Below are 23,566 nucleotides of genomic sequence, written 5' to 3' on the forward strand. Positions count from 1 at the left end.
CTGGTGTGGCCATCCTACAATGCTGTGCCGAAAGACGGCGTGGGGTGCCCGGGGGGGGGGGGGATGAGGCGGCGCAAATGGGCCTCTCCCGCCTCCCCAGGTGGAGGCACCTCATCTGCAGCGGGTCGCCCCTTAGCGTTTCACTCGCCTTCCAGCTGCATTGCGCCCGCTCTTGCGGCACAGTGCCTCACCCCCATCCAGCTGAGTTGCACCCGCTCTTGCGGCTACAGCGTCTCGCCCACCATCCAGCTGAATTGCGTTTACTCTTGCGGTGCAGCGAAAGGCGGCTGCAACAAGACTTTCAAAATGGCGGCCGGCTCTTTGGATTTGGGCCTGGTCCACTAAAATGGCCCTGGGACACCTTGGAACTCGGACGCTTGCCTGCTAGGGCATGGGCCCCATTCACAAAAGCGTCCCCTCGTTTGACTGATTGTTCTTGTTGCCTATCTCTTCTGTTGTCATTTAACGGAACCTTTTTGGACTGCCGAAAGGGGTTCTGGTCCGACCGCTTGTTGGTGGAGACATTTTGACTATATCCTGGACCTGCCCGGCCTTGCCCAAAATGGCGCCGGTATAAATGGGACTCGTAACTCCTTGTTGTGTACTGGTTGCACAACCTTGATATCACGAGATACAAATGCAGTTTTGAAGCACATGGCGGGCGGGGACGAGTACTGATTGAACATTTGGACATCCCTATTGACATTAAGTTCGGATGTGTTATTGATTACTGTACTATTGAAAGATCGAATTAACGTCACTCATGGTACTTGCCCGCAAATGTATATCTCGTTAATTTTATTGTAACTGGCCCTGTCGTACTTTAAATATAAAATGTACGTCCACCGATTCTGCAACTGTTAGACACCTTAGTTCTTGCAACCTAATGGCCCGCCCGTTACGTTCTTCTACAGTGTAAATGTCCCCTCATCATAAACGATTCCAGTTTGCTCCGTGGCCGGCCCACGTGGTTATAGGCCCGTATTTGTATACTGACATTTTCACAATAAAGGCTTTTAAAACAAAACATGGTAGTAGTACCTTTTTGGTAAAGTTTTGAATAATAGCCACTGTTTTCGAATCAGTAAAAGGCAAGTGAAATAAAGCAGCCCGATTACATGACGGTTAAAAGGTATAATACGCAGGAACGCAGTAAAGATCAATGGTCAAGGGCTGTTGTGTTTTCCACTCCTGCAACATAAAGTGATGGATAAGAATCCGGTATTCATGCCTATCAGCGACTAAGACAGCAGGCCGAGCCTCTTTTGCTCAACGGCTCCCTCATGGGACGAAGAAACGCCCTTTTTCTCGAAATAGGAATATTTTACTTGCAGGACAGTTGTAAATTTCCCGGGAAAATACATTAGCCTGGAACATTGTTAGTGATAAACTGTAAATGCATCTGGGTCCTTTGCTTTACAAGTCAGAGTGAGAAAAAAAAGGTGGGGCTTTCATCATTTGGGGAAAAAAATGTTCGAAAGCAATGAAAAGTGTTATTTTTAGGTCATATGACCAAGCCTTTCATCATTAGAATAACAAAAGTAAAATGAACCAATGAAAAGTTTTATTAACAAGTCACATGACCTGTTATGCTTACGTTACGCGCTGCGCGCCGCGCTCTGGATCGTTTCCGGGAAGCTGCGCCTCGCGCACCGGAGCACTTCCGGGTGCGCTAACGCGGCGCGTCATATGACGCATTACGCGACAATGCAGGTCCAGAATATAGTCAAAATGTCTCCACCAACCAGCGGTCGGAACACAACCCCTTTCAGCAGTCCAAAAAGTTCTGTTAAATGACAAGAGAAGGGACAGGGAACAAGAACTATCAATCAAAGAGGGGAGGGCAAGTTCTTCTCTACCGGGTCACGTTGGGGCTCCACCGGAACTGATCGAATTGGTAGTCTACAGTGTTTCTGGATGTTTCAGACTGAAGCTGGCGTTAGCATGAGAGCACCACCATCTCGTGGCTACGTTGTGGCCATTCCGCGAGCAATCATGACAGTCGCTCCCCATTGGTAGTCTACGGGAGTCGGGGGTCCCGGTGACTGTTGTAGAATCTTCAAGGCTGAGGGGACTCTTTTGGGAATGGGGCCCATGCCCTAGCAGTCAAGCGTCCGATTTCCACGGTTGCCCAGAGCCATCTTTGCAGGCCAGGCCTAAGTCTGTGGAGCCGACCACCATTTCGTTAGCTCCATAGCAGCCGCCTGTCGCTGTACCGCAAGATTGGGTGCAATTCCGTTGGATGGCGGGTGAGACGTTGTAATATCAAGAGCAGGCGCAATTCAGCTGGCTGAGCGAGGCACTGTGTCGCAAGAGCGGGCGCAAGTCAGCTGGTCGAGTGAAGCGCTGGGGTGTAGCTGAGAAACCTCCACCTGGGGAGGTGGGGGAGGCTCGTTCGCGCCGCCTCTCCCTTCTACTGCACCCCACGCCGTCTCCTGGCGCAGGTATATGTGATGGTCGGACCTTGGCACCGCAGGACGTGTCTTCAGGTCAAACGGATTGTGGGACAAGGTGTGGAGCAGGCGCAATTATCTCGGGGGCCTCCGTCAAGCGGTTCAGGGAGGCACCGCATCACATTGTTTTCCAATGCAGTCAGGTCCACAAACAGCCCCCACTTACTTTGAGAATAGTGAAGCTGCAGCAGGTGCAAATAAGCTTCAGACAGTGTTACAAGCGCTGCTCCGAACCCTCAACTATTGCACCCAACATCCAGGACTTATGCCATTTGTGCAAGGCAGTGACATTGAAGCATCTCAGGGACCAAGCAACATACCATATCCAGAGTCCTTCCCACAACCTCTGCCTTCCTTCTTACCTAGTTATTGTTCTTTCACTCCCACTCCAGGCTTTTAGTCTGTGGATGGAAAACCATGAACCTACACTCACCTATGAAAATCTTACTATTGATGGTTTATTTTGAGCCCAAAATACAAAGGCTTGTTTGGATCGATGTTGCAGCAGGCTGCCATGTAAATAGTTATTTAATAAAACGTTTTACCCTGTTACTTTGCTGGTGTGTTGTATATATTTATAATATTTGCATAGTGTTTGTCGTTATTTTGGGTGGGGTGGGCAGCGGAGCCGAGCTGTCTTGCAGCCATCATGGTGTCGAGCTCAGTTCCTCTCACTAGTTTCGTATTTGTCATGAGGGGTTGTTCATAATGTTTCTATTTTAGCGAGGTCAAAAAGAGATCCCATTAGTGGCCTACTGATTTTGCTTGATTCCTTTTGTTTTTTAACAAGTTTTCACTATCTGCAAAGACTAAACAGAGTATTGCGACTCTGTGCTTATTTGTAAATAAAGAATGAACCAAAGAGAACCAATTCCAGAACAATAAATGCTAGGATAACAATCAATCAAATGGAGAGGGAAGCAGGCACGACGGATTACAACGGGGGCAAAGGCCTGTGTTACCTACCCTTCACTATCTGCAAAGAGAGAATATTCCTAAAAGAAAAGAGGAGGGGGGGGCAGCGTTCAAAGCACATCAGCATGCATAAATACGAAAATGTTTTTACCTACCACGTACTTGACATTTTACAGCTTTTGATATTTGCTATTAAAAAACCATTGAAATTCACTGTAAAAACCATAGGTTATAGACCATATATAGTTAGGAATTAGCATTTACAAAAACATGAAGATTCACTGAAAAAAACATAGGTTATAGACCATATATAGTTAGGGATTAGCATTTACAAAACCTTAATTTACTCGCACAAAACCATTGAAATTCGCATATATAGTTAGTTGCACTAACTATATATCACGCACCCGCAATCCACTGCTGATGATGTCACATATTACATCATTCATGACATGGTCAGTGACATCACTGATGACATCACTGATGACATCTCAAATGACATCACTGATGACATCACTGATGACATCTCAAATGATATCACTGATGACATCACTGATGACATCTCATTTGACATTACTGATCACATCACTGATGATATCATTTATGTGATAATACAATGAACATCTTCAGACTCTAATATAAACTTAGATACATTCAGTATAAACAGACACTCACAGACTGTCTCTTATCCATTGAGTTACTCACACACCTAGTCAGTCATGCAAAGAATCAACCACACCTCCATTTTCTCAACTATACAGTTATACACATCTTACTTATTCAAACATATACTAACACATATTTACTCTCTTATACAATCCCTGATACATGTTCACAATGATCCTTACAGATACTCACACATTCACTGGCTCTTATGCACAGTTATTTATATGTGTCAACTCTCACATGTACTGTGTTTTACAAATCCATTCACTCACCAATACACTCATGCAGACAGTCAACCGCCCATACAGCTGTTTCCACATGCACTTTTGAACCCACACATCTAGTGAATCAACTGCTCACACATCTATGCACAGAGTCACACACCTCCCAGCCACCCACACACACACTCAGTCTCCCATACAAATACTTGGGCAACCAATCAAAAACCCATATAGTTACTCATATAGCTACTGATCAACACATGCAGCAGTTTACAGAAGAACAGACATAATGATGCACAAATTAAGACAGTTTAGTCACTAACCCATGCACTCAGTGAGACACATTTAATCACTCACTCATACAGTCAGTCATGCACCTACTAAATCCTTCATCCAGACACTTATACATCCACTCATTCTTCAATATGTAAGACATATTTTAACTTTACAGAAACATACAGTCACTGGATGTTGTCATCAGTGATGTCATCAGTGATGTCACTGACCATGTCATGAATGATGTAATATGTGACATCATTAGCAGTGGATTGCGGGTGCGCAATATATAGTTAGTGCAACTAACTATATATGCGAATTTCAATGGTTTTGTGCGAGTAAATTAAGGTTTTGTAAATGCTAATCCCTAACTATATATGGTCTATAACCTATGTTTTTTTCAGTGAATTTTCAAGGTTTTGTAAATGCTAATTCCTAACTATATATGGTCTATAACCTATGTTTTTTTCAGTGAATATATATATATATATATATATATATATATATATATATATATATATATATATATATATATATATATATATATATATATATATATATATATATATATATATATATATATATATACATACACATACATACATATATATATATATATATAATTACCTACTGGCGGTAACCAGTAGGTAGTTATACTTAGAACCATGTTTCCATAGGAAAAGCATTTTTTGACTTACCTTTACCTTTGGCACAGTTTGATGAATCTTCCCGAAATTTTCCCAAAAAGTGATCCACTGTTTCTTGTGCATGGAAAGTTTTGTCAAGCGGGGGCTGAGAAAAGATGTGGGGTCACAAAAAGTGCATTTCCCATGCTAATTCCCATAGACCCTTTAGATACACCTGCAGCTCGAACTGCTGAACGGAATTACAACAAATGTGGCAGAAGGCTAGATTTTGGTCCCCAGATTGTGCTTTTTGTTATTTGCTGTAAAGTAGTTATTTAGAAATTTCAGAGAATACAGTTAGTTATATTTGTGGTCGCAAAGACTTTGCAAAAAATAACAAGCTTGCGCAGGGAAATGCAGAACTCTGATTGGCTGCCAACACTTCAGCCAGGAAGTGTTGGTAGCCATCTTGGGACTCAGCTTCAGCCGAGTCCCCCAAAAAATGTATAAAAAACAAAAGGGGGTACGGTAAGAATACCCTGTCCCCCAAGCCTTGGTCTTAGGGTCCCCCTGGGACCGCGACACTGCTTGTAAGCATTTTTTTTAAATTGCAATACATTTTTGAATGTGTTTGAAAAACCCCAAAAAACAAGCAAAGGCACCCGTGCTTGCTTTTAAATAACTTCCCAGGTGGGTCAAGTCCCAGGGCATATGATGAAAATAGCAGGAGGGTGCACAAGGCCCCCTTCATAGAGTTTATGGAATTCCTGAGGACTGCCAACTCCCTGGTGGATTGCTTTTTATGTATGTGGGGGTGCCCACGTGGCACTCCCTCCGCTGCAGGTACCGCCACCTCCCTGGGGCAAATGTTGATAAAGTAATGCAGAGGACCACCACCTCCTGGGGAATTTCAAAATATGTGTGGTGCATCCTGGGGACCATCACCTCCATGGGGCAAATTATAGTAAAATAATGGGGGAGGGCTGGCGTGCTCCAAGCCTTGGGGACCATCCCCTCTCTGGGGTACTTACAAATATGTATGCTGGCAAGCCCACTGGGCTTTCCCGTTCCCTGGGGACCACCACCTCCCCAGTGCTAAAGCTGTAAAATTAATGCAGGGTCCACGCGGCACCCTGCAGCCCCATGGACCGCCACCTCCCCAGATCTCAACATTTAAAATGAATGCAGGGGCCCGCACAGTTCCCCCACAGCCCCAGGGCCGCTACCTTCCAGGGTCTAAGTTTTGCATATATGCGTGAAGGGAAACAGATGAAAACATTGCTCCTGAAAGCAGGGAGCTGCTATTAAAAGCAAGAGGCATGGAACTGGATGGGGCCACAGGGGCCTTGAGTCTCCCCCCGCAGTCTCAATAGCAAAACTGGGTGCCCTAGGGGCACCCAGGTGACATTTCTGGGGTCCCAGGTGCCAGAATTGGCCTAATGAGGGGGTAACCTCCCAATAGTATAATAGCCAGATCCAGGGGGAGGGGGGCGCGCACCCCCTCACCTAATTAAAATGTGAAAAAGCCGGGCCCTGGGGGATGGGATCCCTGGGGGAATGCAGCCACCCTCCCCAATACAAATATTGGAGCAGAGAGAGCAAAGTGAAGTCAGCAGTGAGCAGAAAGAGACAAAAAAGAGATCAGAAACGAGCCAAAAGAGGCAAAATAAAGGTAAGGATTAAGCACAATAAGGCAAAATAGAGATCAGAAATGAGCAGAAGAGGCAAAATTAAGGCCAGCTTTGAGCAAAAAGAGGCAAAATAAACGCAAGCAACAAAATAGAGATCAGAAGTGAGCAGAAACATGCAAAATAAAGGTCAGCAACAAGTAGAAACAGGCACGGTAAAGATGAGGAACAAGCAGAAAGAGGCAGAATAAAGGTCAGCAATGAGCAGAAGGAGGCAAACTAAAAGTGAGAAACAAGTGGAAAGAGTCGGAGTAGAGATCAGAATCGACCAGAAAGAGTCAACATAAAGGTGAGAAACAAGCAGAAAGAGGCAGAATAGAGTTGAGAAACAAGCATAAAGAGGCAAAATAGAGGTCAGAAATTAGCAGAAAGAGGCAAAATAAAAGTCAGACACAAGCATAAAGAGGCAGAATAAAGAGCAGAAACAAGTAGAAAGAGGAAAAATAAAGGTCTGAGTTGAGCATAAAGACAAAATAAAGGCGAGCAGAAAGAGGCAAAATAGAGATCAGAAGCAAGCGGAAACAGGCAAAATAAAAGTCAGCAACTAGCAGAAAGAGGCAAGATAAAGGTGAGAAACAAGCAGGAGGAGGCAGAATAAAGGTCAGAAACAAGCAGGAAGATAAAAAATGAATGTCAGAAATTAGCAGAATGAGGCAAATTAAAGGTCAGAAGTGAGCAGAAAAGGGCAGAAAAGGGCAGAAAATGAGCAGAACCCACTCAGGTACTCATGCACCCATTACAGAACAACTCAGACTAACCAAGACATGTACACTCACCCACAGACACAGTCAGACACTCTTGCACCCACTTACAGAATCACTCATACTGTCTCCCACCCACTCACAGACCCTCTTAGAGACTCACACACCCACCTGAGTAACCTGAGCAAACTATAACCCATGCCCCCGCAATGCACTGTTTATGACCTCACACATTCCATCACTCGTGACATTGTTAATGACATCATTGATGACATCATTGAGTGACAGTGAGTGCTTTGTAAATGTTTGTTTAATTTAAATATATATACTAAGCTATTACAAAAGTTAAACTAGTATACTGTGTGCACTACTAATGAGTAATTCAATTTCTAACTTATGTTATCTGAAAGCCTGAGTTACCTGCGCAAAGTATAACTCATACCCACGCAATGCACTGTTTATGACCTCACATATTCCATCACTCATGACTTTGTCAGTGACATCATTGATGACAGCACCTAGAAAATCACTCATTTACTACCTAATTCTTCATGAAAAAACCCTGATCCAGACTGTTTATCATCTCCAGATTGGACTACTGCAATTCCCCCTTTTTAAGACTGCCTGCCTACCTTTTTCACAAATTGCAACTTGCTCAGTATGCAGTTTTTCATCTCATTTGTGGCCTCAGCCGAACTACAGCTGTGCCACCTGCCTCTCTATGCACAAAAGATGCATTTTAAGGCCTTCTGCGTTTGTCAAAAAACCTTACATAACTTGCCATCTAATAATTAAAGGGAATATTTTTTCCATCTAAACCCCTTTTTAGCATCTTCATTTGAGCACCCTCTTTTATGTCCACATTCCCAAGTTCAACAAAATGAATACTGGAGGCTGGGAGATTTAATTACTTAACCAAGTGTGTACTGATCTGCCTCTGACAATTGGAATAGAAAGAAACCATCTTAAATTTCCTCAATTGATACTGCAGTTTTCCTAGTGCCAGGACACACTCCTTACTTGGGTAGTTAATGCCCCGAGACAGTGACTTGTATATGAGTAATGAAGCATGTAGCATTTAGTGACAACTGTATGTTTCTTTCTTGCAAAGTTGCGCACTCGGCTGGACAGGTTGTTGATTAATTATTCATCTCTGATCTCAAGCACCCCACCTACCTCCCTGAAAAGCTCGCGACCGTTCATTTGTCCTACCCGTATTCATGGACAATGTCAAAAGTGGAAGCAAGCCGGTATTTCAAGAGCTGTATTTTTGGCACCACTAAGACAAAGCAGACGCTATTTATGTTCCTGGATAGGCCCTGTCGGAGCAGCTTTAAAATATGGCACGCTCTGTTTCATGGGAGAGCGCCACGCAGAGCAGGTTTGTTTCTTTTGTTTCTTTTATTGAATGGCACCTTCTTCAACTGAGGTGGGACCTGAGGCGGGGAAGGCACGACCCTGGGGTCAGGTAAGTTTACATTTTCTGTGTTAGCCTAGTGGGAGTTGATTGGTCAGGATTTTTTATATTAATAGTGAAGTGATAAAAGGGTTGAACGGCGCATTTTATGGGAATGTATGTTATGAGTGAATTAGGCACTTTTAAAGCATGGAATACAACATCATGAATGACTATAGGGTGGAAATAAATGCAATTGTTTTTTATATGTACTTTCTTCCCGGTTACAGTGCTGTGGTAGGAATTGAAAGTATTAGGGAGGGAGGGGTTGGCATGCAGTGTTGTGCAAATTACGTATTTATGTGCATTTGTTTTATTATGACCTGGATACAAAATATGTAAATTACTTTACGCAAGGGTTAGTTTAAGACGTAATGCATAAAATTTGGACGACAAGTCAAACTCATGTCATTTTTAATCTCTGTGTGGGTGGCTCTGTGATACTAGTCAGTTATTTTATAAAGAAATATTTTTGCTTGATCGGATTGTGTAGGATATCAAAAATGTCTGTCCAGCTCGATTTATCAATGCATTGACCTGTTCTTTTAAAAGTTTGAGCACTTCTCATTTTGTTTAAGTAACTCCGTAGGTTTGTAGCTCGCTCCTGCATCTCACAGTTCTTAGCACCAGCAACCTAACAAGTTGTTTATTATTGCTTGAAAATGCACCATATGCCCACTCGATTTTCAATTTTTTCGGGTGGGGTGGGGGGTGTGGGGTGTGGGGGGGTTTGTTCGGGCACGCACGCTCGCTACGCCTCACCACTTTCAAATGTCACCAGCCGCCACTGCCTTAGAGTCAAGTGCAAAAGGGGTTTTCTTGGCCCATTTTCCAGAGTCATAGCATAAAGCCCCCTTGGACATCGGTGGCAAACAACCTAAACCTGATTGGTTGAGGACCAGTAGCCCCTGCCTGTCCTCTCACATCCGACAGGGTCTGATAATGAAGTTCAATATTAAGTTATAAACTACAGTTAACAAAAGTTTAAGGAAGCAACACATGGCATAAAATGCAGGCACAAACACTCACTGGAAACTCCACACCCTGCAACCTTTCATATGTAACTGCAGCACAGCTTATTCATTAGATATCCACCTAACGAGGAAGTACTTGCGAATCCAGCAACAGAAAGAACTCCTGTTATGGGGGCATGTAATGTGAAATTCGGGACTTCTTGATTAAATAAACATGTAGGTTCCCATTATCACCAAAGATGCTGACTCCCCAAAGATTAAACCTCATCACAGGCACTTACACATATGAGCAGGGGCCACTTTTGAAGCTACACTTCTGTAAATTCCAAAACGTCCTGAAACCCTTGGATGGAGATAAGTTCAGGGAAATCTCTAGGATCCTGGGGGCCCTGCGCCGAACGTATTTTGGGGGGCCCTGTTCGGAACAGCTATGCATTCTTGACCCGGTTTCAGGTCTGTCATGCCCTCTTTGGCCAGGTCACTGATATTGTATAGGCACACATTGTATGAATGGATAAAGATGTGTGTTTTCAATATTGTAACACAGCAGCAGCTCACTAATATTACTCCAAATAATCTCTGTGACACTCTCCATGTTCTCATATGCGAGGTCCGGCTTTGATCTAAAATAAACATATTTATAGATGCTGCATGAAACATACACACAACATTTATCTGCAGATGTCTGCAATAGACTCTCACACATCACTCACATTAAGAATATATGAAAGGGAAACGGTATTTAAAGCGATCTGTTTAAGAATTATTCTTCTTGGTCATCAATGCAAGACTCTGCAGAACAGAGCAGGCTATCAGGAGCCCCCTGAAAGGCTGGCGCCCTGGGCCAGACCCCACTTTGCCCATGCCTTAAAACGTCTCTGTAACTTGAAGGAACTCAATCTCTTCAAGTATGGCAGAACAAAAGGTCTCAATGGTAGCAGATAGGAGCCATATTGACCACCAAAAATGTTTACACTTTTTTCCTAAAACTGCTGAGTGTCAGAGTCTTCTTCTGTATCTGATCATCCTATTAGTGGCAGTAGTTCGCTTGAATGATCTCTTGTCCTGATTAGGAATGTTCCCTTTTTATTCCTTGGAGAGATTTGACAGGGAATTTCCATCGGCAGTCTGTTATGACACAGTAGGAGATACAACCTTCATTGTAATACACGCAATAGGCACAGGGTGTTGTCATTATTCCATGCATGTGAAATCGCGAAGAAGGAAATTACCGTAGGCACTTCACCAACAACATATATAACTATCCATGATAAGCAAAGGCCCTGTTATTTTGTACTGATGCCATTAGTTCTTGCAACAGGCAGCTAAACCCGCCTGTCGTCTGATTCTAAAAATACAGGACGCAAGGAAGATGTTAATGTTAGCTTTTGTTAGGTAAGGGCTAATAATACCTCATAACATATGTGAGACAGTTTTCAAGGTTGGTTTAGGTATTACATTTGTGGTGTAGTTGAGATATATTGGATATTTGTCTTTCATGTCATGGATTTCTATTATTTGTTAACCTAAAAAAATATATAACTAGTATTGCCATCAAAGAAAGGTTATAGCACTATACTTCTTCACTGCGGCATTGGGTGCTAGATGTTTTATTATGCACCAGGCTTGCCAAGTGATGAATGAACTGCATTGTGCCATGAAGGGGAGTACCCCAATTCTTGTGTCTTTAGTATGCTGCCTTAGGTCTTGGGTAACCTACGGCCTGTCTGGTGGACATGCAAAGAAATTATATTTCTTTTTAGTATGTCCTTCGCTCTTCAGAAGTCTAGTAAGCTTTGCACCCCAGCTCTTCTTACATCTTTGTAGACACCCTGCGCAGAGGAACAAAATCTGGTCACAGTACCAATCTGGTCATTAGAGCAATTTTGTTCCTAAACATGTTAGACCTCTTCTTTGTGAGAGGATGATTGCTGCAAGAGAAAGAACATTAGATGACATGGAGGTTGGGAGTGCTAAAGGGCAACAACATATTATAAGCCTAGCCATGCAGACCACATCTTCGCAGAGAAAAGACAATACTTAAATACACTTTGGATTGTGCCCCAGGCTAATTGGTCTGTTGTTTATTCAGTGTTGGCCATGGCTATGACATTTAGCAAGATTTCATAAATTGTCTGCAGATTTGATGTCAGCCAAATATTGCCTATCCATATTAGGATTATAAGAGATACCAGACTAGGATTTTAGTTATCATAAGAGCTGGTTATGTAGTACTTCGAATATCATCAGCTAGAATGTCAATGTACAGGTTTTTAGAATGCAGAATGTTCAAATGAATATAGGGTTATGTGAGAGTGAAATTACCTAGTAAACAGTGAAAAGAAGGGTACAAATAAATTGCAAATAAAAACAGAGAGGACAAAGATATATGTAAATACATAGAACTACTGAAGATCCGGTACATATATTTGTATTCTAGTTAGTGCAAGTGAATTTGTGGGGTGTAATTGCAACTAATAATAATTTCATAGCGATGAACATGCAGCCCAGGATGTGCCGCAAATTCTAGCACAATCAAAGTCTGAATAGTTGAAAACATTACCACATATGATTTTGTTTAGTTTATCAAGTATTATCTCATGAATGAGACTTCTTCAGGGCTCATAGAGCTGTCTTTGTCAATAATAGTGCAAGAAATGGTAGTTCCTTTATCATAGCAGATTATTAGATATTCTGTCATTCAAATTCTGTGTCTTGTGTCAACAAAGAGGGAATGGTAGCCAGGAACGTAATGAACATCAATAGTTGGGCAGCACCAGGTGCTCTGAAGAAGTCTCATTCATGAGACAAAACGCGTTGGCTAAAAGGAAAAATTTGCATGTAATTCTGGATTTTTAATCTGTTTTGGATCATCATAATAAAGAATAAAAAAAGAAGCACAATTCAAGTCCAGACCTGTTTATTATGAGATTAATTTCTTGATTTACTGAGGACACCAGAGACTGTTTAAGACATTTCCTTGATAGGTGCTGATTCCATATTTCTTGCTTTGTATTTTGGACTTTGCCCATGAAGGAACAGACAGGGTTGTGTTCCTTGGTTTCATGAGCACCATCACTAAAAGTTTGTGGCCATAGATGTTAGCAGGTGCAGGCTTTTCTTGCCTCAACTCTTGTGCGTAGTTTTTTTTAGTTTATCAAGTATTTTGCAGATAAGTAATTCAATAAAATGTCTCTGAAAAAAACACCTTTTCAAGAAAATGTTGAACGTTTGTTTTGAGGAGAGAAGTTAGAAAGGATATTATATAAATGTAACATACCAGTTTTACAAGTTTACAATATGGCAAAGCCCATTTTGTGTTTGGATAATATCCAGAAAATGTAAATGCCCATTGTGGGCCTGGTTGATGTATCTAGAAAATTTATGGATAAAAGAAGATGACACTAACAACATGAAGAAAAAGACATGACATGAAGTTGGATATTGATAAACCCAATGAATAGTAATTTTATGATTTTCATCTTTAAGTAATTTTAACTAAAAGTGTGTGCGGAATACCCAAAATTTCTCGAGGAACCGTAAATGGTTAGTTGTTTTAGAACATGGTCCAACAACAAGTATATAAAATAGGGTAGAGAAGAGCTTCACCTATAATATTTTGAATACATACATTCATTAATTGATTTTGCAGCATCTTTTGACCAAAAGTTTTCATCTCTTGATTGCAAAAATATGATGTATTCTTTGAAGTCAATTCGGCTTTGACTGATTTTTGTTGTTTGTTTAGTAAATGTGTTACACCTCCCTATAGCTATTAAGTCTTAGACTTTTTAAGGGCTTACTTAGATGAGATGCTAAAATATGTCCTAAATAACTTTTGTCAAAGTAAGGCAGAATTCATCCAGTGGCAGAGTAATGAATCTACCAATGAGGTCTGTGTCCGGTTAGTTTGGCTTTTTTTATATAAGTCAGTGACTGAAATTCTTTGTGTACTTGGCAGTAATGTTAAATCCCAAAGGGTTACAGTAAGTAGGAGGACTTCATCCAGCCCCAGATAGCGATGTTGCTTTTACGGTCTGTTAGAATCAGACTGTTAAAAGAATGCTTCTTGATAACAATACGGGGGCAGAATACCTGTAGGCTGATTATTAAAAAAACCTCTTTGAAAGCAAATAGACTTACTGTTTGCCCTTGATGGCTTTCTGAGGGGTTGAAGAAGGTGAGGAGGAAACAGTCCTATTTATAGAGCAACCAGGCATCCGTGGGGATGAGTGATAAACAAGTGAGTTGTCTGACCATAAATGCATGAGAACCAAGGAGTGAGTGAGTAGACTATGACAGGGAAAATCAACATAAAAAAAGAGAGAGTGAGGAAAGTTCATCAGGAGGAGTGCCTTAGTTCCCCAAGGAATCAACAGTAAATAGAAAACGGAAGGTAGCCTCATATGCTATCCCTTATCTTGCTCTCAAGGGGAATACTCTCGTTTATTTTGGGGGAATGTCACCCACATTTTTCAGTGTGGCAGGCTATATCATTGAGTCCACGCCTGATTTGATTGACAATACCGGGCGGGCCCAACTCCACGTTTGGGGGGAGCACTTTGATGTTATGGAGGATCAGGATATTGGGACCTGGTGGTAGAAAATTACTCGAATTTCACACACCCCTAGTTTCTGGTAGAAGTACCAATTGTTACTGGCTCAATTCTCATGATATGCACTCGACCACTTAAAGCTACTTTCTTGTTATCAACATCAAACCCCCTTTAGAATTTCCTGAGAAATATATATTATTGTCATTGCTGATTTTGGTCAAGGGGGCGTGGCTTGGATGCCGAGGAGGTAGGCAGCGTGAGCCCGGAGCTCCGCGCCCGATCCCGAATATCATCCTGAATATCCGCGCAAATTCCAGTAAAAATGGAATAATCTGTAATCTGAAGTCGCCACGGAGGCTGCAGCGTTCGGAGTGGACGACCTGGAGCTGTTCCTCGTCCTGAAAATTGACTTTAAAGACCAGCACCGGGTGTGATGCCGTCGATCTAAGATGGCGCCTTGAGGCCTGGACAAAGCAGCGACGGGGGTACGAGGCCTGACTTTCCTGCTGATCCATCACTGGCAGTGATTACTAGACTGGAGGGCCCCTCCTGACCTTCTCGGCAGGCACAGGTGATCTTTCCTCGCTCTGGCGCAAGCTATTGGGACACGCGACTACAATTACGTTCGCAGACGAAGCCCTAAAATGGCGGCGGCTTTGTGACGACGGTCCCGGTTGTCCGAGTACAATCTGGCGCCTTGAGACTCCGCGGCAGCAGAGGACTCCCGGGGAATAAACCACCTAGTGCGATCAGAGCAGAGTCAAGTGCCCTAAGTGTATCCTAGATCTCTGATCCTGTTGCCTGAGGAGTTATCCAGTGGCGGGGCTCTGCAGTACGGAGACAGCGAGGGGGACAAAGGGACCCTAGGGGCCGCTGCCGGCCGCAGCCAAGATGGTGAAACCGAAAGGGAAGGGGGACGGAGCGATTGAAACAGAAGTGGTGGATGGAGCGGATCGCGACCAGTCTGCTCTCCAGCGCATGCAGGACCGTATACTGGAGGCCATCGCGACCACGAAAGATGCCCTGCAGCAGGACATCGCCCAAGTGGCGATGGGCTTGGGTCTCCTGAAGGCGGATCATGATAAACTTAAAGACAGAGTCAAGTCTATGGAGATCACTGTTCAGGAATTGGCCCCGGACCACGCAGCAGTGAAAGCTCAGATGGCGGATGCTCTAGATAGGCTGAAGGTGTTGGAGAGGAGGGCTGAGGATGCGGAAAACAGGAGTAGGCGCAATAATGTTCGCCTCGTGGGCCTACCGGAAAAAATTGAAGGCGATGATATGGTGGGCCACCTCGATAATTGGATCCGCACTGAGGTGGCGCTAGAAGGACTATCTCCTTTCTTCTCCCTGGAACGGGCCCACAGGGTTCCGGCTTGACCTCCGGCCCCGGGCCTGCCACCTCGCCCGGTGGTGATCAAGCTGCTCCACTACAGGGATTGGGACTGGCTACTACAGAGGGCGAGGGAAGCGGGACCCTTTCAAGTTGACAACAACAGAGTCACCATGTTCCTGGACTACACTTGTGAGACCCAAAAACTTAGGGCCAACTTCTTGTCCCTCAAACGTGAGCTCCGTGGAGAGGGCATAAAATACTCCCTCCTCTTCCCAGCGAAGCTGAGAGTTGTGGTGGACGACAAGTCGCTTTTTTTCACTACCTCAGCGGATGCTTGGGCCTGGTGGGACACCTACAAAGCTGGCACGGATGGAGCTAAGGCCAGGGCGGAGGAGGCTAGAGAGACGCAGCCGATCAGGAAGTTGCAGAGGATCCGTAAAAATCGCCGGAGAACTGGAAAACCGTCCGTGTCACAGACGGAGACAGAGAGGAAGGCGGCCCTACAGGCGGTTGTGGACCTATCTAGCACGACCAGAAGCCAGTCCGGGAAGGGCACGGACTCTGAAGAGCAGGACACGGGGTCGGAGATGGGGCTCTCGGAATATGGTGGAGCCAAGAGCCCTATAGTGACACCTCAGACGTCTGGGGAGATAGTCGAAGCATGAACCACTGGACTGGAGGAGCGACCTGCTGGTCAGACACTGGGGTGCTGTGCCCGTGAGCGCAGTTTACTACTGTGTGGGACTTCGTGAGTCTGTTATGGGGGGATCATGGGGCGGGATATGCAGGATTGATTTGTTTTAACGTACTCTCTCGGCATCGGACCGTGCCCTACTGGCCCTTACGGTCATCGCAGTGGAGACTGCGAATAATAGTGCCTTTCTTTGAGGGGATAGGTGGTTGTGATAGTTTGGATGGATGTGCTTCCAATTGCGGGGGGGGGCCTGTCCTGGGGGGGTGGGAACCGAGAGTACTTGGGGACGCTCAGGTTGATTTTGGGGGGTTGAGGGGTTCACTTGTTTGGAGTGGGAGGGGAGGGCAGCACGTTGTTGGCGAAAGCGCATGGTCGATGGCTTTTATTGTTCTATCTGTGTGTGCAAGAGGATATGGCTAGTACGGGGGCTTTGAAATGTATGACCTGGAATGTGCGGGGTCTCCATACTATGGTGCGTAGACACAAGGTTCACGCGTATCTAAAGTGTAGGGGTGTGTATATAGCTTTCCTGCAAGAGACGCACCTTACCAAGCAGGAGGGAATAGCGCTACAAAGAAGGTGGAGGGGGCAGCTCTTTAACACAACGTATTCGGCCTTTGCGAGGGGGACACTGATTTGGATAGGGGCAGGGGTTCCTTTCCAGGTCGCTAAAAAGGTGGTGGACCCAGAGGGCAGATTTGTGGCTGTAGAGGGGAGACTCAGGGGCCGGGTGGTATCTCTCTGCAGTGTATATGCCCCAAATGTAGATTTGCCCGCTTTCCTAACAGCACTCTCGGGCAAACTGGCGAGTTATTTGGCTGGGCCGATGCTCATGGGGGGGATTTTAACTCGGTGGTGGATATTGATTTGGATAGATCTCATCCCCCACTGCACGCCTCCCCAGTACATAGGGTAGCGAAGCGCCGATTGGATTGGCAGGAGAGCTGGGACCTGGGGGACGCCTGGAGAGCACTACACCCCACCACGAGGGACTACTCCTTTCATTCAACTTTACATGACCTGCATGTTAGACTGGATGCGTTTCTGTGCTCGTCGCATATGCTCTCAACAGTGGGTAGCGCGGAGTATTTGGCTCGCACGATGTCGGACCACAACCCTTTGTTGTTGTCCCTGAACTGGATGGTGGAAATCAACTGTGTCCAACATGGCGGCTGCAACCTGACACCTTGGATGATTTGCTCTTTAGGGAGGCCTTAGGGGAGCGAATAGCGCGTTACTTTGAGGAGAATAGTGGCTCCGCCTCTACTAGAGCTGTGGAGTGGGACGCTTTTAAGGTGGTGGTCAGAGGTCACTGTATTGGGAACACTGCAGGGGCTCGTAAAACTTTGCTGGATGACCTCGAGAGAGCGGAGAGACGATTGAGGGAGAAGGAGAGGGAACGCCCGAATCACCCTGAGCTCCAGGAGGGGATTAGTGGCGCCAGGGAAGCGCTCGCGGTGGAGTTAGAGCGGCTGCGTAGCTTCGACCACAAGGCGTATATGACGAAGGCGCATGCGGAGGGTGATAAGGCGGGGTCGATGCTGGCGTGGCTTGCCAACCCGATCAGGCGGGGCGCTCCGATCATGGCGATTCAGGCGGACGGGGGGGGCTTTGCCACACCCAGGCCGGGATTCTGGATAGGTTTAGGGCGTACTATGAGGGTTTATATGAGAGTGGACAGACGGGCGGGGCCGAAGCATTGGGCACCTTTCTTGAAGGGTTACAGCTACCTCGGTTGGAGGATTCGGAAGCAGAAGAGCTGGGTCGGCCTATAACGATCGGAGAGATAGGGAGTGCAGTGAAGCAGATGGCTAGAAATAAGACTCCGGGGCTTGACGGTCTCCCGATAGAGTTTTATAGCAAATACTTGGAGTATCTGGCTCCACAACTGCAATTGGTCTATACTGAAGCGCAATCACGAGATAGACTCCCGAGCTCCATGTGCGAGGCCCTTATGATCCCGTTGCTAAAGCCTGGCAGAGTGAGCGATGCCTTTTCGTCCTACCGTCCATTATCTATGCTCACGACGGATTACAAGATCCTGAGCAAAATCCTAGCAAATAGACTATTGGCCCACATGACCGGTCTGATTCATAAGGATCAATGCGGCTTTATCCCGACACGTAACACTACCCACAATATCCGCAGGCTGACGAGGCTGATGGGGGCTCGGTTGTCGGAAGACACTATTCCTTTCGTGCTCTCTATAGATATCGAGAAGGCCTTCGATAGTCTTGAATGGGGCTATCTGTATGAGGTGATGAGGCGTTTCGGGCTGGGGGACGGTTATATCAACTGGACCAAAGTCCTATATACAGAAGCCACAGCTAGAGTCAGAGTGGGTTCATTGATCTCGAAGCAATATCCGGTACGACGCGGCACTAGGCAGGGGTGCTCCCTTTCTCCCCTCCTGTTTGCTTTGGCAATGGAGCCTTTTGCAGCGGAAGCCAGGTCTGGCCGCCATTACAAGGGGTTGGTATACAGGGACAGGCCGCATGTCATCTCATTATATGCGGACGACCTACTGATGTTCTTGGCCGATGCGGAAGCAGAGTTGCTGGGGGCGAGACGCTTGCTGGAGATGTTCGGGCAGCTGTCGGGCTTGAGGGTCAATTGGCCCAAATCTTGTCTATACCCTCTGAGACAGGGAGAGCCGTGCCCTCTCACGGCGCAGGAATTCCGATGGGAACCGCATTGTCTGCACTATCTCGGCGTTTACATCTACCATACCCCAGCGGATATGCTGGATGGCAATATTAATCGCTGTATTACTGCCCTGAGAGGATGTATGGACTTCTGGGCTACTTTTCCACTCTCACTAGCTGGTCGGGTCTCCCTGCTTAAGATGGTGGCTCTGCCTAGGCTATTATATTACTTTAGGACTCTTCCGATATGGGTTCCGGGCTCCGTCTTTCGACGCCTGAGATCATTGACCATAGCGTTTCTGTGGGGCACGGGTAGGCGAGAATCGCGCTGGATACCCTCTTGCGACCCAAGGATGAGGGAGGCATGGCAGTGCCCGATTTCGAAGGCTATTATCTGGCGGCTCAACTGCAGACTTTCACCCAGGAGGTCGCGAGGGTGTATCGAGGCCCGGAGCATTCTAGAGATGAGGGCACCCCGCGGCATGTGCTGGCATACATCACGCTGCATCATAAGCTATTGCTTAGAGATTTGACAGTGGAGGAACAGACGTTCCGACTTTGCTGGAACCGGGCGCGCAAACGAGCAGTATGCTCCGGAAATTCCGTTGGGAATGGTCACCGCCCTGCCACATGGTGGGGACTGGTCGAGGTTACTAGGCTGGGAAGAGGCTGGGGTTCAAATGCTGGGCGACTTGTATGAGGATGGTGCGTTGCTTCCATTTCAGGAGTTTGCAGGAGCGGTTCGACCTCTCACGAGGAGACTACTTGCTACATGCGGCGATAACGGGCGCCATGCAAGACCACTGGGGAGAGGGATTGCAGGAACCTGCGACCTCTATGGCGTGCCAATATACAATGATGGCGGCCGGGACCTTTAAGGCGGAAACCTGTCTGTACTCCAGAATGTTGCGGGAGGCCTTGCAGCCGCTCGCAGCTTTAAAAGCTAAGTGGGAACTGGACCTCCAAATGGAGATCCCTGAAGCAACTTGGGGTCAATTATTGCGAAGGGCGCGGAAAAGCTCAAGGAACGCTAGGTTCCAGCTCATACACTTTTATATTATTCATCGGGCATACCTCACGCCAGGGAAAATACGGCAGTACTTTGGGGTGGAGCAGGCGGCCTGTCCCGGGTGCAACACGATTGGGGCGGATCTGGGTCACATGCTGTGGGATTGCCCTACCTTGGGGGAATACTGGCAGGAGGTTGGGAGGGCCCTGAATAATGCTACAGATAGGGAAATACAGTACACCAAAGCAGTGGGGGTACTACATTGGTTTCCACACACGTCCAAAAATAAGAATACCAGCCGATTTATAGATTTGGGGCTGATCCTAGCAAAGAGGGAAATAACAAGGAATTGGAAGTCGAAAGTGGGACCCACGTATAAACGGTGGTATGGTGAATGTCTGAGATGGGCAGCCTGTGAAAGCACTTTGAGGTACCAGATGGCTAGGAGGACCGATGATGAGAAAGCCATGGAGAGGGCAACAGCGTGGGAAATGATGGTGCAGGCGCTCCGGGATGATAATGATGAGGAGGAAGGGGAGGAGGAGGACTCGGTAGCAGCTGACCCCACTAGCGTACCTAGGAATACACCATAGTGAATGTATAAGACCTCCTTGCACACACCAGACCTTACTCTTACTGAGATTCTCATACAGCGCTGCCACGGGGGGGGGGGGAGTTCGGGACTGTAGGAAGTTGGGGGGGGGTGGTTGATGGGGGTGGGAGAGGGGCGAAAATTTCAAAAGCAGTCCTCGTCTTCCTGTGAATGTAACTATGGACATTGAATTATGAAGCGGGGAATGGACTCAGTGCGATGGCTGCTTAGTCTTCTACCTGGAGACGTGCCTGGCATGATGGGGGGAGGGAATTGATAATGCGCTTTCCTGCTATGTTTACTGGATATGCTATAAAGTTATTGTCTGTACATTTATTTTGGTGCTGCAATAAAAACGATGTTACAAAAAAAATTTGCTGATTTTGGTCAAATACAGTTCTGATTTCTCGATTTGCCGCAAGCCTTCCCATAAATTATTAAATGGCTAGGGACAGAGGAAACTTGCATTTGAAAACGACACACTGAACTTCGGGGTCAATTTTGAAAAATTTGCAAAATAATGTAAATTGATTATTAAGTAATAATCGCTGCTGCCCATGGTAGCACTCATTGCTGATGTTGTAAAATCAATTTCTTGTTGATAGTGACACTTGCATGATGCAATTGTGCGTGAACGTTTAATGGGACCCCCCTTCATAGCCTACAACTGCTTGCCATTGTATTTTTGCATTTGTTTGCAAAATGAGCCATTTAGATTCATCCTTTTCAAAATGTAAATGGGGTACTGCATTAAATTCCTCAGGGGGCAGTAGTAACTCACCTTGCTGGTTATGTTGAAAGTGCATGCCTCTTCCGTTGATTTGCATCTGAATCATACCATTTTTGCAGGTATTATTGCATCCATCTTCCCCTAAACCACCTGACGTGAGGTATTGATGCGAAGACCTTTGACCTTTTAATTCTAATATTTGTTTTACCTTTGCAGGGCACTAACAGTCATGAGTTTTCCTCTGATGCTCCTACATCAAAAAATCACCCTTTACTGTGACAGCTACTTCGAACCTCTGGCACTGGTTGGAGCCTGGTACACAGCAAGAAAATGCTTTGGCTTCTTGCGTGGGACTTATAACCTGTTAAGAGTCCATTTTATCCCACGTCTATTCCGACAGATTGATTTCGTCCAAAAGTATGGAGCTTGGGCTGTTGTTACAGGTAAGATATTTAATGTAAGAGAAGCAAGGGGGCCTAAAGCCTAGTATTCCACACTTAAATCGTTAAATGAATTTAAAACACACACATATTTGGTGCCTTGAAAAGTGTATGAACCAAAAGTCTTCGGGGCATATTATCAAGGGTGGCGATAGTGAATTATCGCCGCTTTAGCGGCCGTTTTCGGCCGCTAAGTGGCAATAATTCTATCGCCCTATTAGCAAGCTGTCGCTAACAGCAGTTAGCGACAGCTCGTAGGAGCTAGCGAGCGGTTTGGGGCCTGCTTTGCATGTCAGCGATATTTATCGCTAATGACATGCAAAGTGGGCGTTCCCAACTTGTTAGCGACGGATAGCAGTCGCTAACGTCGCTATCGCCTTTTAGCAAGACACCTGCCCAGACCAGTTCTTAGCCATGTTATCCAATGGGGGGTGGATAACATGGCTAGGAGCATTTCATCGCTAATGCGTGAATATCGCTGTATTCTCAGCGATATTCACGCATTTCGCCGCTATCGCCGGAAAATGTATTGCTTTGGAGATAAACGTTGCTAATAGCACATTATCTCAGCGATAAATTCCGGCAATGCGCGGCGATAAAAAAATCGTCGCTAAGCCTATTTAGCGATAAATATCACTACTTGTTGGTAATATGCCCTCCATTATCCCATTTAAGTAAATATTGTTAGATATGAGGTAGAGTGCAAACAGTGACAAATAATGACACTCGCTCAACTAAAGACAACAATATTTATTTTTCTGCAAGCTTTTATGGTGGTACTTTTATTTATCTTCTTCAATGGAGTGTGGGTTCCATTAGCCAAATCCAATGCATGCTTTGCCCTATGTGGCTTCCAGGTCTGGTGCTTTTTCAAGGCAAATGAGTTGTTGGTTTGTGTTGTAGTGGTATGGTCACATCGCTTGATCTCTCTGAAGGTACAGCAACTAAAATGTAACATATGGTCTGTACTAGCATCAGTCCTACAATATATTAGCCTTTTAAGGTACGTTGGTTGTGCCATGTGTACACCAATTACAAACTAGCCAAGCCACACTCCAAAAGAAGCCTTCTAGCAATACACTCTGGGCCAAATGAAAAAGGAAACAACTACATGATCATTTCTGCTCATTTGACTTTGATTTGTGATGTTTATAAGGAGGTGTATGACAGCACTTTAGGAATACATGGATGGTCTGTCTGTGCAGTGCCCAAAGAGGGCATGAAAAAGCTGAAATTGAACCATAAATTGAAAGCTGTTCTGAACAGGGCCCCAAAATCCTTAAAATGTCCATGAGGGTGTGTGCTGTACAAGCACCTCTTATATTTGATTTAACACCTTGGCTGCTGGAGAGATTATCCTGCTGTGCTGGGCCCCTATGTAAATGGGTGTGGCCGTGACGGAACCATTCCGTTATCAGCACAGCCCAACCGTGACTGATGACGGAATGGTTCCGTCACAAGCATCGAAGGGGTTAAAATACTGTATTGTTGATCCATCTATATTAAGAATCTAGGTCATATATAAGGTATACATGACAACTGAATTGCCTCTTACTTCACTAACGTAATTGTCATTGGGGAGGCAAGC

At 45.4% G+C, this 23,566-nt stretch overlaps 1 protein-coding gene across 1 annotated transcript in view; it reads left to right on the forward strand.

Annotated features, from left to right (window-relative positions):
- The window catches only part of LOC147674136 (inactive hydroxysteroid dehydrogenase-like protein 1), a 522,374-nt gene that overhangs the window by 184,378 nt on the left and 314,430 nt on the right, over nucleotides 1-23,566 (forward strand). The window contains exon 2 of the mRNA XM_086946470.1: nucleotides 21,755-21,981. Within this exon, the coding sequence (XP_086802596.1) occupies nucleotides 21,768-21,981 (214 nt within the window). The 5' untranslated portion in view covers nucleotides 21,755-21,767. The remainder of the gene's footprint in view (nucleotides 1-21,754; nucleotides 21,982-23,566) is intronic.

Source organism: Lissotriton vulgaris, chromosome 12 (assembly GCF_964263255.1).
Source record: "Lissotriton vulgaris chromosome 12, aLisVul1.2, whole genome shotgun sequence".
Lineage (NCBI taxonomy): Eukaryota > Metazoa > Chordata > Amphibia > Caudata > Salamandridae > Lissotriton > Lissotriton vulgaris.